This window comes from Pygoscelis adeliae, unplaced genomic scaffold (genome assembly GCF_000699105.1).
Source record: "Pygoscelis adeliae isolate BGI_AS28 unplaced genomic scaffold, ASM69910v1 Scaffold50, whole genome shotgun sequence".
In the NCBI taxonomy this organism is placed as follows: Eukaryota; Metazoa; Chordata; class Aves; order Sphenisciformes; family Spheniscidae; genus Pygoscelis; species Pygoscelis adeliae.
The window spans coordinates 1,222,238-1,238,773 of record NW_008823963.1 but is presented as its reverse complement, the minus strand read 5'-3'; the positions used below and the strand labels follow the sequence as shown (position 1 = coordinate 1,238,773).

Below are 16,536 nucleotides of genomic sequence, written 5' to 3'. Positions count from 1 at the left end.
CTTAATGGGAGGTGGGACATAGAGTCCAGACAGCTCTGATGTACATATAAATGAACTTCTGGATACCAAAGGTCCACCCTGGAGACATTATGACCGAGTGAGGGGAGCACTTCAAACACATCAGTCAGCATCTAGATTTTTACATGCCGGCCAGGACTGCAGAGAACAGATGGATAGACAGAAGTTACCAAACCCAGTGACTTTCCACACCCTTCTACAATGAGTTCACACAGTTTTTCCTTGTTTAAGGAACAGGACTGTCTCATGTGGCCTATTTCTGTGTAGCACAAGTTCATCAAGTACTGTACTGTGATAACACAAATATTAGAATAAAAGCCGGAGAGTACATTCAAGGCAAGCTCAGGAGTCCAGATGTTCTATTTCCGATTGGTAGAAAGTCCTTTTCAGAGGACGAAAATCCATCTAATAGGTTCTTCTGCGAAAACAATTAGTGCCTTGGTGATTATGTCTGTCATGTTTGTATAATAAAGTTCAGTACCATGGGTCCAATCCTGTGTTCCTTTGTATAGCCACTCTTATGAGTCTGAAGCTGATATGAAATGGTATCAGAGTTTAAAGGCAATATCGCAACTTTGGACATAGGTAACTGGCTCTGAAAAGCTCAGTTCACAGGAGGATAAGGCCTGCTGCCTTAGCTGTTTGTTAGAGGAAGAATTCCCTGTGCAGTCCTTAGAGACATAGAGACAAGCTTTTACTCTACCCCTGGAAGAAGCCTGTGTTCTCTGAAAGAGCCTGATTCTAGTTCATTCACTTCCATGTTTTGCTCCTGTCCCTGGTCCCTCGCTGCACACGCCGTCTGTGCTCCAGCCTGCGCTGAACCAAATAGTTCCCTCAACAGAGAAACCCAGGCATGGAGCAAAGGCCAGCTCATTCCAGAGACTATGTGCTAAAGACACTGCAGATAGAGGCTGATATAGGGCTGATCTCAAGAGAAATGTTCAAAACTATCAATTCTGTTCAAAACTGAGTTTTTGCTAGTTAGCCCTAGAAGTTCCTAAATTCAGTCCTTTGAGTGAGGAGGAAAATAATCTCAAGAGTTCTCACTCATGGGAAGGGCTATAATCACAAGATTACCCTGTTTTTATATGATAGGTGAGTGTCAGCTGCTTCTCCTCCAGCTGTGCTTTAAAAGAAATTATTGATCTTCAGAAGGGCATTTGCCTGCAGGGTGTCAGGATCTCCCAGGGGACGTTATTTCCTTTTGGTTAGCGATAGCCACCTTTCTATTCAGTGTGCTTAATCTTCTGGATCACCGAGAGAGCCACCAAACTCTCCCCATGTGGTATCTACGGACTTACCTCTGGAATCTAGATTACAGCCTGGGAACAGGCACCAAAAATGTGGACATTATAACCCCCACTGGGCAGGCTTGTAAGTCCCTTGTGACCTAGGCATTGCTAAGCATCTGTGGGATGATAGTGAGATGCCAAGGGTGTGTTAAAAGGAATCTGTGGGATTTCTGATACAAGAATCAATTGGATCTTAGCTCATTCTTTGAATCCCTTACAGGAAGCAGCTACAAGGAGAGAAGCTAATTCAGGCTAGAGAAATCTCTTGGGCTGCAAATGTATGATAGTGTTTGCTACAGTCCTCCACCCTTCTCACCCCTGTTCCTTGTGCTGGCATGGAGGTTTTCTAGAGACTTTGTCAAAGTTTCTTTAGGTAAAAGTAGTGTGTCAACTATACTCCTCCTTCTACTGCAGAACTGGGTGAGTTATACCCAGTACAATTTTTAAACAAGCTTGTGCTGTGGGTGTCTCCGCTGTATTTCAAGCCATGAAACATCTGACATCAACACACGCTTGTTTCACAGTTTAGAGGAAAAGCACTGAAAACCACATGACGCTGACCTACTAAATATACAAAATATCTGTTACAGAACCTGGTAGGCTACTACTACAGTTCCCTGGAGTGACACTGTTCACACCACCAGCTTGATTTTGAGTTACATTGTCTTTATTTCTGTCTCTTCAGGTAAAAGAAGCTGCGCTTTATAACACGGAAGCAATTTTCTTTTGTTCTTTATTTTTGTTCTGCCTGCATTTTAGTGGCTACTTACAAGCTGGTGGTGTAATTATGGAATCAGAAAATATTAATGGAGGGGACCTATTAGAATGGCTTGCCTCTTTTACCAATGTAGTCTTATTCCACAAATCAGTGTTTTCAACCACCTGTGATTTGTGATTCCCATGAAATTTCCAGCAGAGATACAGACCCTGCAGTTTATTGTGAATTCAGGCAGACTTACAATAAATTTGCTTTTCTTACCGGCTTTTCAAAACAGCGTTCTGGAATATATTTTCAGGCGCTATATCCATCCTTAGGTAAATAAATGAGGGTTTGACATACCTTATAGATTTTCTAGGTACTTTATTAGTGTCCAGTCGATCACTATAAAAATGCTGCTCTCCCTCCTTGGCTTTTTCTTTCCACAAATGCACATACCTGTCTGCCTTTCAGTGCTCATCTCACTTCTTTCTATGTAAAAATTAGACTACTGCTCTAAACCAGTCATCTCAAATCCCTCTTCTATATAGTCCTTTCCTGAAACAGGTGTCTAAAATAGATGGGATGAACTGCTCTAGAACAGTGCCTGTCTCTCTCCATCTGCTACAGAGGGGCCCTACAGGACTAACTTCAACCAACTGCTTAATTCTTAGAAATTTAAAACTGCGTGAGAGGAATCTTTCACCGTCTATACGAACGCTCTGCCTTAATCTGTACGCATGGTTTTATCTGTCCAGTCCTCTAATTAGTTTTGTTACTTTTTAAAAACTTCTAGCCATTGTGTTGAGCAGCACAGTGCTGTAAGAGCACACCTTTTAATGCTTGGCAGGCTATTTGCCTTCCTGTCACAGATCAGTTTGTTCTTCGTGGAAGAGATCCTCAGTACAGCTACACTGGCTTCCATGAAGCTGTGTTAACTCCCAGCAGTGGTGCCAGGTCTCCTTGTTAGCTGTTCCCCCTGATGATATGAAGGGAATATTGTAACAGAATCATAATCCATCAAGCTTTAATTTTACTTTCATTTGCAGTGATGTCACCTGAGAGATACCTTTCACAAATTTTTAAGCTTCTTCACACTGACAAGGCAAATTTGCCAAAAAGGAAAATAAAATTGAAGCGTGATCTGCTTAGAGTTGTAAGGTATGTGCTCTTTTTTCTTTGTGTAGGAATTACAACTGTGCTGACTATGACAACAATCAACACTCATCTGCGAGAGACTTTGCCTAAAATTCCGTATGTTAAAGCCATTGACATGTATCTTATGGGCTGCTTTGTATTTGTCTTCTTGGCCTTACTTGAATACGCCTTTGTCAACTACATTTTCTTCGGAAAAGGCCCTCAAAGGCAGAAGAAACTTGCAGAAAAAACAGCAAAGGCAAACAACGATCGCTCAAAGTTTGAAGGCAACCGGGTAGGATTCTTTAGTCTATATATAGCCTCTCTTTTCTTTTATTACAAAAACTAACTGTATGAAATAAACAAAAAAATCATGCATAAAAACATCACCAACCACATCTCCTTTTTGTGCAAACTTTGGCATTTTTATATTCAAGGACCTACCTAGAAGAATATATTTAGGCATACAGAAATCAAAGTGAGCATGATCTGTATAACAAGTAACTGTAAAAAGAAGATAACAATGGGAGTGCAGCTAGCTTGAAAATAAAGGCCCAGATCTACAAAGGCATTTATTTGTTTAAATCAAATATAATTTGTGATTTTGTTTAAGTACCTACATACTGGGAGTCCAGGATCTGAGCATACTTTTTCTCACTTCACTTAGAGCAGACACATTTAGAATGGAAGAGAACAGACAAGGGATTAGTTCTGCCATGCTAATTAATTGGCCAGCTTAGCTTACATGAACCGCTGTGTGTGGCATTGTCATCTGCTGCTGTTTAAGACCAGCAGAAAATTACGATTCCTAGAGAAACTTTCAGATTGATTTCTGAAGCACAGTATTGGCATGGTCTGTGCTGATTATGCTCCAGCCTATTTCCTTGCCTGGAGCATTACTTCATCCAATGAATACCCTTTTTTTTTCCCCTTTGGAAGAAAAATTCAAAGTATTCAACACTATATGATGTTAGCAAGCCATGTCAGTTTGAATAGAACACCTTTTTGGCTTAAATGCTCCCAGTGAGGCTTTTTCATTCATTCTGTTGAGTAAGACTGTTTTTTCTATCGGCTATAAATTAGAAGAGTTCACAGTGACAAAACTACTACCTGTTTATTAAATACCAGTATCATAAAAGTAATTTCAAGCTGTGTTTTTGATCATAATGATTCTGTCTGCTATAGCAAATGTAATGCAGAACTACACATAATTATTGACACTCATATCTGTGAAATAATTTTTGAACCAGTAAACTCATTTTTGTCCATTATATTATGAAACCAAATTCTCATCACAGTTGGCAGCACTGCTTAGGACTAAGCTAGCAGGAAGAATGAATTCCCTTTCCTGGAAAAATAAATAGTTACAATAATAAAAAAAGCAGATGGGAAAAAAAAAGAGTATCAGAATTGAAAGCAATGGAGAAGATTTTAGCTGCAAGCAGGTAATGCAGATGTATGCACTAAGGTTCGGTTCTCCTAATGGAAACCATCTGGTGAACCTCATCCATTTAAATGATTTACATAATTCAGTACAAGTCTTGTTAATGGCCCCAATAGCACCCCATGCCTGACTGTTCTTCTATCTTGAGATCAATTGGTCTATATTGTCAAAAGAAGCATACGAACCTTAACTAATGAAAATGAGGGGTTTTCATACCCAGATCATGTCATTTTTATATCCCAGATCTGATCATACCATATACCAACCCTTTTTTTTCTCACTTTTGACCTTTTCTTTCCGGACCATCCGAAGCAAATATCGTGGACTTTTCTGACTTTTCTGCTGGTTTAATATCAACCATGCATGAAGGAAATTAGGCTACAAATTCAGCACACCAGAGGTGAAAAAAGAGCGTGTTGCTTTGTCCCTTGTAGTCCCAGCTGTGAAAGGGAACTCTGTATGCTTTGTAGAAACCCATATACTCATACTGACTGTGAATATTTGCTGTTCAAATGATCTGGGATAAATAATGAGGTACGGTCCCATTCTCTGCGGAAAACATTTTGTCTCCAGGCCTCAGCTGGTGAAGTCAACTGAGCTTCGTTGCAGTCACTGGATTCAGTGCCTTCAGAGAAGCAGTGCCAGCATACAACAGGAAAAGACAGGGACATTAGATCGAGTTGATCAGAAATCTTCCTTTGAAACAAAGCATAGACAGAAAATGCAGATTCAGTGAATGCAGGATGTCAAATCTGAATTTCTGATTTGAAAAACATTTGCAAATGCAAAGCAGAGGGAATTGCTCAGAGCAGGTGAGAGGTCCCATTGCCTTCAGGATGAGCAGCACAGGGGAAATCCATCTAGCAGATCTACTTTGGACAAAGATTACCAGGGCTTCCAGACACCATAGCCCTGAAGAAGGAAAATGGTTGCCATGATTCTGGATTATGCCCACCGTGTACCATGCTGTACAGGCATCCATGGATGTAGCAGGACAGGTGGTCATGCCAGACTTTTTTTACATACTTGCCATGGAAGACAGTACCTGAAAGCTCTGCAACCTTGGCTCTGACCTCTTCAGGAGCAGTAAAGAGGCATTAACTTCCAACCTGTTCTTTGGTGGCTCTTGAAGATCATCGAATCTGATGCAAATAGCGGCTGCTTGGTGTTTGCTTGCTTCTTGCTTTAGAGTTGGGACTCAGGGGCTGGATGTCCTAGGAGAGGCTCACAAACTGGAGGGCGTACTGCACGGTAAGGGAGGCTCAAAGCCACAGGTGAAGACTACCTTGTGTGAGTTCAATGACATTACTGTCGTCTTCATTTTGGTGAGGCTTCAGGCTTCCATGGAGTGTATTTCCATTCAGAAAGGGAAGGTTTCTAATCCTGGGAAATATTTCAAATCTCACGTGATTTGGGGCTGAGCAACATTTTTAAAGAATGGGAGAGTGCCTAAAAACAGGCAGCCCCCTTTGCAGCTATCGCCATTATTTGATGACTGTCAAAATGTACGCTGTGCTGGAAAGAAGATTGAAAATGGTTGAGATATAAAACTGGAAGAAGGCATTATTTTTAGTTTGTCTCTAAGACTACCATTTTGAGTTTATTTGTGTTGCTGTTCTGTTTTAGTAATTGGATTTGCTTGTGTACAAACCATGTGCATGAGCTCGCTGTCATTGATTTAGAGTGCTAGCTCAGGGCACTAGAAAAAAAACAACGAAAAAACAAACCAAACCAAATAAATAAATAAACATTAGCCCATTTATTGTCCACATCAGATGCTGTAACTAGTGGGTATAGTGACAGAACAACTCTGTGCTGTATCAGGTCCAGCCTGACAGTGCTCAGACAGGAGGGGCTGCGGTACTGTGGAAATCACTTGTTTGTGTTGGGAGGTAGCACTAGCAGAGCAGAGGCAGCACAACATATTGCCTGGCGTTCAGGCCCTGAGTTCAAGCGTTGCTTTTATGGTACCCGAGACTGGGAGTGCTGCTGAGGCAGTGTCTGTCTCTCAGGCAAAGGGAACAAGAGGAGAACGAGGGAAAATGCCACGTTATTTTCACTCGGGAGCGTTTTAGACCCTGGAACCCAGTAGAACCAGGATGGATGCTGGTATTGTAGTTCATTTTTTACACGTCAGAGAACTGAAGTCTGGCATGCAAGCTAGCAGGCTTGGTTATAAACACTCCTCTTACAGTAGCAAAAGGGCTTTTCATGCTTTCCTAGTCTTATTTGATTGTAGAGCAGGAGAGCTTTAATAACAAAAATGTTCTAGGCCACAAAATCCACAGATGTGGGTATGTTTGTGTTTTATTCGGTAATTGCTTTGCAAAGCAGCCACTGTTCATGCTCAATAACTCTGCTTCCTAATGCATGCATTTGCATTGTCCTGCATCAGAGGTTATGGGTTTGAAAAGCCGAAAATGGCACAGCCACCTCCATGTTGCTGCTGCTGCTATGTACACGCCTCTTCAACGCCAAGCTTTTAGGCACTTTTCTTTGAGTTGTTCCTGATACGCTGCCACTGAGGCTTGCTGTGTTGAGGAGGGCTCCACGAGCTGCCGCCGCCGCCGAGCTGCCTGTTGGCTTCACTGCTCCCGTTACTGTCCAGCTTTCTGTCCAGCTCCGCCCATCTGTTAAAGCCAACGAGCCCAATAGCTCCTGGAGTTAGAGAAAGAAGAGCCCTTCTAGCATGCAAACAGAACAGCCAGTGTCCTCGCATTGCAGAGGTGACAAAGAAAAGCAGTGGGGAGAGGAAAACTCTGCCCTGTATTCTCCCGTGTAGCACTGCTGAAGGTGGGACGATGACTGAGCCACGTCTGACTAAACTGAATCTCTGGAAATGGTTTCAGAAGATTCAGAGCTGGTGATGAGATGAAACCTGAGCGAGCCTTTACAAATGACTCATCTGTGGATCAGCAGCTGACTACAAAGAAAATTTCACACATAGCCATCTCTTCTTTTGACTGCTTTTGCATCGTATTTTATTTCAGATAATGCACTGTAAATAGTATTCCTCGCTGAACTTTTCCAGCCTTTTCCCAATAAACGACAGTTACTGGAGATGAACATAGGATGCTCCTTTTTTTGTGTAAACGAATTTTCGTACACGTACCAGTTTTGGATTGAAAACTCTCTCTTGAAAACCTTGATACACTGGTTCATATATAAGGACAAGCTCTAGGCTAAAGGAAGAACTGAATCTTGATTTTTCGTAAAATATTTATTCTGCCCATGGTATCAGTGCCTAAATTGAAGTCCTCTGTTTGTGGAAAAACTGTCAGAGAAGAATAGGCGGCCTGTAAAAATGTTTTCCCTTGAAAATTGATTATCATTGTTACGGATCAATTCTGTTTCTCCTGTTTGCATTGGCGGATTCAGGCTTCATTTGTAGCTCTCTGTGCACTTTCAGTTTTGCTACATAAATTGTTTCTTTTAAATAAGGCTCAGGTACAGCCTAATTTACAACTAAATCAGCATGAGACAGCTCTAAGGCAATCCTGTTCTCACTTGTTGTTCACTCTTGTGATAGAGGCTACTGGCATGATCAGCCGGTGAGCGTGTGTTTTGGACATTGCTCCTTCTGGGCCAATCCACAGAGGTTATGATTTGTTACAGGTCCCTGCTAAAAATATTGCTTCTTAGTTCAAGCTGTGGCAATTCACGTTTTCAGTTTGGTGGGACCAAAAGTTCAGCCCCAGGGTATCAATCAGGAGGGTAACTATCGCACAAGCTTATTCAAGCTTCAACCCCCTGTAGCTGTCAGACATGCGAGAAGAGCTCCCTTTGAACAAAAATAATGCATAACCCTTTATAAAAAGGCCCTTCTTGTCAGGCAGTTCCTGCATGTTTTTTTAGCTCTGGAGATTCCTGGCTCAAACCCCCGCTGTCAGGCCAAGGCGGCAGCTTCCCACCAGGCATTGCTGAGAATAGAGGCTCAGGCCACTTACATCTACTTAGCGCTTTTAAAGAATTGTTAATTGTAGCAACCGTTCTCACAAGTGGGATTTTATTCTGAGAATGAATATCTTGGCTGCTGTGGCAGAATTATCACTCAGTTTAAATCAGGAAATATGAGAATAGCAAAGCTGCCAGTATTCCTCTGTGCATCTTCATCTTTCCCGGATACTTTTTTCAGTGCTGTTTTGAATGGTGGGATATTTCTGAAACATGAGTGTGATGAGTAGGTGCCAAGTTGTGAAAATATCTGTCAAGGGTGATGAGCACAGTTCTTGTGGGAAGAACTCTTGTCCTGTAGTGCTTACAATGGGGACAATCAGTGTTCAGTGGGAGAGTCATGTGTCTACTAATGTTGTTCTACAGCCACTTTGCACAAGTATGAATGGTGCAAATCCAGAGATGGTAATAAGGATTGTACATGCAATCCACAGCAGAACCCAGAGATTTTAAGAAACCACAGACAATGTAAAATACAGGGGAAGGGATGACCATACATTCGTTTCCTGTTCTCCATCCGTTCAAGTATACCAAGGTTAATTGTCAAACTCTATTCTTACTTGGTAGACAGTGATACTAAGATGCAACTTCCTAATTTTTTTTATTCTTCATACTTTCCTTTTTTTTCAAGATCTTTCCATCTTCCCAGTTCTGCTGGCTACCCTGGGTTCATCTACTAGGTTGATATAACATAATTGTCTCTTTCATTTTTTTGTGCTTATTAATTAATATAAACATATTACAATGGTATTGAGAGAAGTATCAACTTCTAGACTCAGGGAGAACACTCAACACTATCATTTTTGTTGTACTTGCAGTTTTAAATTATTTTAAAAATATCCAAGGCATAATGTGGTCAATGAATTTTGCTTTAAGCACAGATAACACTTAGGGCCTGATCACGTACTGTTCCACATGTTGGAAAGCCATTTATATGTAAGCAAAGAAGATGAAAACTGCTACGAGGTAGTTTGCCCCTTGCATAACCATAGATGCTTGCACCAGGGCGGATCAGGTGGGAATCAGGTAGCTGGGGTCTAGTTTACAATTTCCACCAAAAATAATTTCCATTTTATTATAATTTTAAGGGGAGGTCTATTTTGTGGGATAATGTACTTGAATAGTAATTTTGCTGTAAAATAATGCAAGACTAACTACAGAGACAGCTTTTCATGCTGTCTAAACCTGCTATTTGCATTTGTATTGCTTCATATGATGGAAAGTGTTTACATGGTGTTTAAAAATTTGAGATTGATGAACTCCTAAACATACCTATGGGGTTTGAGCAAAATGCTTCCTTTCTTTCTTTTTGTGTAGTAGAGTGAAAGACTTACGAGGAAAAAGAGATGTCATTGTAAAGTACTCCTTTAAATTTATGGAATATTAAACAGAGCACTAAATGAACGTGAAATAATTCAGACACTACCTAATAGTAAATCAAACTTTATGTAGTTTCCGGACCCTAGTAAAATGTTTCCAAACTGGCATTAAAGCTAAAGTGTTCCAAGAATCTTGATTGGAGAAAGGTCTTCAACAGCAGCTCTTGGCTTGCATTTCTTTAAAAATATAATACTTAACATCTAAACGAGCCAGTATCTTGCCTAGAATTAAGAAGTGGGTTCAGGACTTTCCAGGTGTAAAAAGGGTGCTGAAGTTTCATATCTACAACGTACAATCCAAGTTGAGCCTATTGGAGACGTAGTAGTCCTCCAAGAGCAAGGACCAGAGGTTCTTTGTGAGCCTTATCTTAATTCTCCTCGTTCTGGCTTCAGTTAGGTAAGTTATGGTCCTTTTTGTGTGATGACATTAGGCTGCTAGTCTCTTTGGATTTTTTCTTTGTACTGTAACATTTATAGTTCAGAAACGGTGAACCTTCAAAAGTGAATCCGTTTTTCCGTGTGTAAAACATCTCACAGCATTTCATGGTTCTCAGCCTCCAAATGGAGTTATGTGAGATTCAATCACTTCACCCTGGTGCAGGAGCTGTAGTTGTTCAGAGGTGGGAGGGATGGGATTTGATTAAAATTGATTCTGAAATAAGAGCATCAGTTTTGTATATTTGGATCCATGCTGATTCAGCAGGGGCTTAATTAATGATTTGGTACTCAGCTGTTTCCAGCTGCTTTGATGAGCTCACTGGGAAACACTCCATGGAAACAACCAGCCCTGGCTTGTGTCAGGGAGGAGATGGGAGCACCGGCAGTGGAGACCACAGCGGGGAAACGGGAATGAATGGCTTCAGGTGGAGCCACGGTCAGGCAGAAAAAAGACTACAAGAAGCACGGAGGCCCAGGGAAACGAGGGAAATCTTTAGGTTAAAGCAGGATGGTAAGGAGTGAGGGGAAATTGGCCAAATACACAATGTCATCTCTCCAATTTATAACAAGGTTCGTGAGCAAAGCCTGGTGTTAACATTTTGGGGAGAATTTCCAGTGCATAGACAGTGACATTTCTGAGCCAGGTGAAAAAATAATATTCTAAGGCTCATAAGGAGTAAAACTAAAGTTTTATCAAAGACATTGGCCTTGTTCATCATGTGTAGCCATGACTGTAATCGGTTCAGCTGCTTTTCTTAGTCTGTATCTGTACCTGGAATAACAGTTTCCCTGGAGCCACCAGTCTGCACTCATAGAATTATAGAATATCTCAAGTTGGAAGGAACACATAAGGGACATCGAGTCCAAATCCCTGCAACTCATGTTCACTCATGGAGGATTTTGCCTTACCTGTATATTCGGGCAAACATGAGTCGACTTGCACAGGATACCCTGCCATTATTGGTTTGCTTCTTTATTCATTGAGAGAGCTTGTGTGCATTTGTCAGTCATTTAAATCATTGCTTAAATCATTCAGAAGACATGCTTACGTGCAAATACTTTTTAACATGTTGCATGCATTAAGTATTCATATTTCAGAACATTACCTTAAGATTGTCACAAAGCATTAGCATATATTGTTCTAACTTTGTTGAGAGCTTAGGTGGTTTATCCAAAACCTCTGAAGGAATCAATACAGTTTGCAGGAATAGGTCTCAAGAATATCTGCAGACCAGAAGCCTGATTTCAGTTTCTGCAGACCTCTTCTCCTCTCCATCTGCTCCGTCCTTGTATTTGACATGCAAGTCCGTTGCTCTATTAACAGAGAGATGCATTTCAAAAGTATGTTTCCAAATATGTCTCATTTGATATTTTGAGAAAATATATGCTGTCATACAACCTCATAGGACATCATGGTATGTTCAGGCAAAGCATTTACACAAATGTTGCAACCTTCTTGACCACCTTTCTGGGTTGATTTATAGATGCAGTGACGAGCAGTGAAAAGTGGCAGCATCATTGGCAGATCAGAGGCAGAAGCTACGTTAGGGTGGCATGTAAGGTTGGCAGATAAGATGAAGCAGGCTATGCGGTGTGATGAAATAAGTGGAATCAAATTAATACTTTCCTTGGGCAGGAGAAGCCTGAACACATAGATGTACAAGCTTTCAGCTGACACCTCACCTACAAAAATCCAGGACTCGGTGTAGAAGGACAAAGCACCCATGGACAGGCTAATATCTGTATATATGTAGGTGGCAGACAGAATCAGGAGAGATCAGGAAGTGGGAAAGAGCAGCTGACATCTGTGGTGGTGGAAGGAAAGGGAGCAGACACCTGCAAGGGGAAGGCAGTGCTGTCAGGGTGGAGCCCAGCAAAATGGTCTCTGCTGGGGCATTTTTAGTAAGCTGAAGGACATTTCTCAAAGCCTGGGAGGAGATGGGAAAGGAGATGACATGTGACGCCGTGGGGGCCTGGATGAAAGATTTAGTTTTAAGCTTCATGAGGAAAGTGCAGATTGTGGAGATATTTTACACAATGCTGTTACAAATCCTGATCATAATTTGTACTCTTTGTGAAAAAAAAAAAAAACCCCAGAAAACCAAATCAGTGTTTTTCAGAGACCACCGTAAGTAGTGATGATGTCCATGGTTGTATTTTACAGCTGTGTGTATTCCCTGGTTACAGATACTGCTGAACAGCGTGAACTCGTTTCTACAAACCTCAAGCTCATACTTTTGTACCCAATGGGTTTCTGCCATGGGGAAAATAAATTCTTCCTAATCACCGCTGAGGCTTCTCCACCCCATTATTTTGGTTCACGTTGTTTATTTATAGGCACTCATCAGCATAATGTACTGTTGCCTACAACAGCAGGATTTGTTGGATACCTTAGGATTTTTTTTTCTGCTTGCCTCTATGTCATTCATAGCATTTTATATTCTTTTTCCATTTGCAAGAAGCTTGGCAAAGCATTACTGATATACTATCATAATTGCTTTCACTGAGAAAAGATAAGCTGTAGCATCAATAATTGATGAAAGAAACATCCATTTTACAGAATTTTAACAAGACTGAAAAAAGCTAAATGCATATGGACAGACACATAGCTATGCATACTTTTAATGCATCACACAAAGCTTGCAAAGGACGTGGTATTGGATGACTGTACAAACTTCAAAAAGGCCATGACGATAGTGTGTTTTCTCAACCACTTTCAAACAGATGCTTCTAGGATGAGATGTTCAACTGCTGCGCAGTTAACACAGCTAGATCATGTGGCAGGTTAGAAAAATGTATTAATTGCAGGATGAATTGTGGATGAATAAATTGTATACATAAAACTGGAAATTATCCCATATGCCATGATTCACTGTCTATTTCTGACATGGGGAACCGACTTCACTTGAACAGAGTCACACGTGCGTTAACTGGCTGAAAATACCCACTACAGAACGTTTATTTTACATTCAGATGTTATTTTCCTTTCCCAAAAGCAGGCAGGAAAATTGGAGCTGATCCCTGCATCAGCTGTCTTCTCTGCCTGTCCTCCAGCATGCAGGGCATGGGGCACAAGGGCATGTGGTGCCCCGCTACTGAAGCTACCAAATGGAGACTAAGGCAGCATCGTTTGGGACTGCCCATCAGCGCCACTCATGGAAACTGGAAGTTTTTCTGGATTGAAGGAGCCATACCCAACTCCGCGCTGCTCCTCCTCTATTGGTACTCAGGGGGACTAGAGAGTCTGGACTGGAATTTAAGGACTCTAAATGATCATAACCTTCCATTTACTTACTAAAAATGGCATTGTGTTGCTCACCTGTACTCAACACTCTGCTCACCGCCTCTTGGATATGGAGGTGGGAGGGAAGAGTGCCACCTGTTCCCTCTGTTCAGCAGCTTTCGTCCTTGTCTAAGTTCATTGCTTTTTAAGATCACTTACCCAGGTGGAAGAGCCGCACAGTTAAGCATTGCCATTATTGCAAAACCGTGCAAATGACTTCGGAAGGAAAAGCTTAAGAGAGAAGTTGTAGATAAGCTCTGTGATTCCGAAATGCAAAATTGTTCAGCAGATCAGAACTATTCTTGTGATTTTAGCAAACTTCGCATGTAGGTAGCAGAGAGAGAATCCATCCCTTACCCTCCCCCCCCACCGCCAGCAACGTAGAGATTTCACTGAACTACACCATCCTTTAAAACGCGGCTGGTTTAGAGGGAGAGGAAACTGATTGGTTTTGCCAAGTACGGTTTTGTACTGGATGTTGGTAGTATGATGATAACCCTGTTTATGAAAGTATTTAAGTACTTGTCTGATTTTAAGCAGCTGAGTATTGCCATTTTTTTCTAAGATTATCGCATGCTTAAAATGAATACATGCTTTCTTCAAATATATATATGGGTTTGGAGATTTAAATACACCCACATTCTGCTGATAGAGGTCAAGTCTTCTGAAACAATTTATATTTCTGTTGTTGCCCCCTAGGTGGATACCCATGGAAACATTCTGCTAACGTCGCTTGAAATTCACAACGAGGTGGCAAGCAACGAGGTCACCACCAGCGTTACGGATGCCAGAAATTCAATGATATCCTTTGACAACTCAGGAATCCAGTACAGAAAACAAAGCTCACATCGCGAAAGCCTTGGAAGGCGTTCGTCAGAAAGAACAGGCTCCCACAGCAAGAGGGGCCATTTACGAAGAAGGTCTTCGCAATTGAAAATAAAAATCCCTGATCTAACAGATGTGAATGCCATCGACAGATGGTCAAGAATGGTGTTTCCATTCACATTTTCTCTTTTCAACTTAATTTACTGGCTATACTATGTTAACTGAGTGACTGAACTTTTTTAAAGGACTTCAATTACAACAAGTGAAGTACTACTTGCCTGCAGAGTTTATATATATATTTATATATTAAAATATATATATATATGAACTTTTACTATGTAGACCATACTCATGTATGTGTGAATACGTATACCAAAAAATTGTGTGTATATAAAAGCACACACTGCAAAGCAAAAGTATATGTATGCACACACACATGTACACACATTCGTTCTGAGGTTATGGACACTTTAACATAGAATGCACTTCAGAGGAACTTTTTAAATCGAAAGGCAGGTGTCGTCAAAACAACAAGCCTTGAGAAAGTAAGTGTTGTATATTATCACTACAAAACTTTGATTGTCATAGAAGTTTTCAAACAGCTGTAATTGTGTATAAAGTCAGTATTTAGTAACATTGTTTGTAAATGCTGCCATACACGCTAATCATAAAGTGGTAGAGTTACACTGGTAAGTTTAAAATAAGTCATTTATATTGCCGATCCATCAAGTACGATTTCATCAAGCCAAATTTATTTTTCTTTGCTAAAATTTCTTGGGTTTATAGATGTCATAATACATTTGTTCCCAGTCCTGAACGGGCATCGTTTTTAATGATCTCTTGCTTTCTCTTCTGCAGTAAGCAAGCTGATCGTGGGAGTGTTGCTCTAGGTCTTTGGAGACATATACATGTTCATAATATTTCAAACAAGTATTTTAAGTGTCCATCAACAGCGAAATGAATCTTTTGTAAGTACTGTAAATGTACAGCACATTTTCCTTCCCTTGGACTGGTTCCAGCTGCCATGTCATTTTGAAAGAGAACAGCACATTTTTAGTATAATTTAGCTGAGAATTCAACTACTGTCAATGTGTTCTACATCTGCTGTAGATTTAAAGATTGTTATTCCAGTGAAAGCATAGAAGACGTCTCAGGTTATTTGCTACTTCGACATGAAACCATCTAGCTGTAGCCTTTTTTAAACATCCATTCACATTATTTAACATTCTTATAACATTGTATGTTAACGTAAAATATATTTGCATAATATGCATATAAGTATATTTTCTCAATATTTTTCTTCCCTGTGCTTGCTATCGTGACCGCATGCTATGTCATATTTTTGTTTCTGTGATGTTACAACTTTTTATTCTCTAGAATTGAGCAAATAGAGCACTTCCAATACTTTGATTCTGCTGGAGCATTTTCATATTTTATTTATATACCAAAAGTATACATACACTTTCCAAGCTAGTGTGCTGCAGTCACAGATCACAAGAGATAGCAAACAGTATGTTTTTTTTCACCATCAGCTATGTTCAAACATATCCTTCATGCAAATGTGACCACTTTGGTTTTCATCCCAATTTGTTCCCTCACCAGGATCCCACCTTTTTTCAGTCTAGTAGATTGTAGTTGTCAAGGTATGCCAATTTCAGATCTGTAAACTTCATTTGTTATTTATCAGAACTAAACCTTTCTAAAGAAAAGAAGATATATTTTTTGTAAAGTGTTTCTATCATGTACATTCACAAATAACAACAGATACAGTAGCATAAATAGATCTAAAAAAATAATTCAGGCGCGGCCCCGCCAGTTCTCTGCACGTAGAACTCCTCTGGACATTGATGGGAATTTTTGGCAGATAGAGAGCTTTGGATGCTAGTTAGAGACGTCTGTGGGAGAAAAATGTGTGGATACGCATCTATCAAAAACACCAAAAAGGGATGAAACTGAAAAGGCTGCCTTGGCTCTGTAATGACTCGTGTTCTCGCTAGTACTTGATTGATCTGTGAGTAGAACAATGATACTTGTGTTGCTGCCATGGTTGTGGTTTAACCCCTCAAATT

The 16,536-nt window shown here is 40.5% G+C and overlaps 1 protein-coding gene across 2 annotated transcripts in view; it reads left to right on the top strand.

Annotated features, from left to right (window-relative positions):
* The window catches only part of GABRB3 (gamma-aminobutyric acid (GABA) A receptor, beta 3), a 36,273-nt gene extending 20,768 nt beyond the window's left edge, over positions 1-15,505 (top strand). Inside the window, exons 5-7 of one of the 2 annotated variants that reach the window (XM_009323711.1) lie at positions 3,195-3,439; positions 10,930-10,947; positions 14,342-15,505. In XM_009323711.1, coding sequence (XP_009321986.1) covers positions 3,195-3,439; positions 10,930-10,947; positions 14,342-14,692 — 614 coding nt within the window. In that variant the 3' untranslated portion in view covers positions 14,693-15,505. The remainder of the gene's footprint in view (positions 1-3,194; positions 3,440-10,929; positions 10,948-14,341) is intronic. The other variant, XM_009323719.1, reaches the window with a different exon arrangement.
* Positions 15,506-16,536: the final 1,031 nt, after the last annotated feature.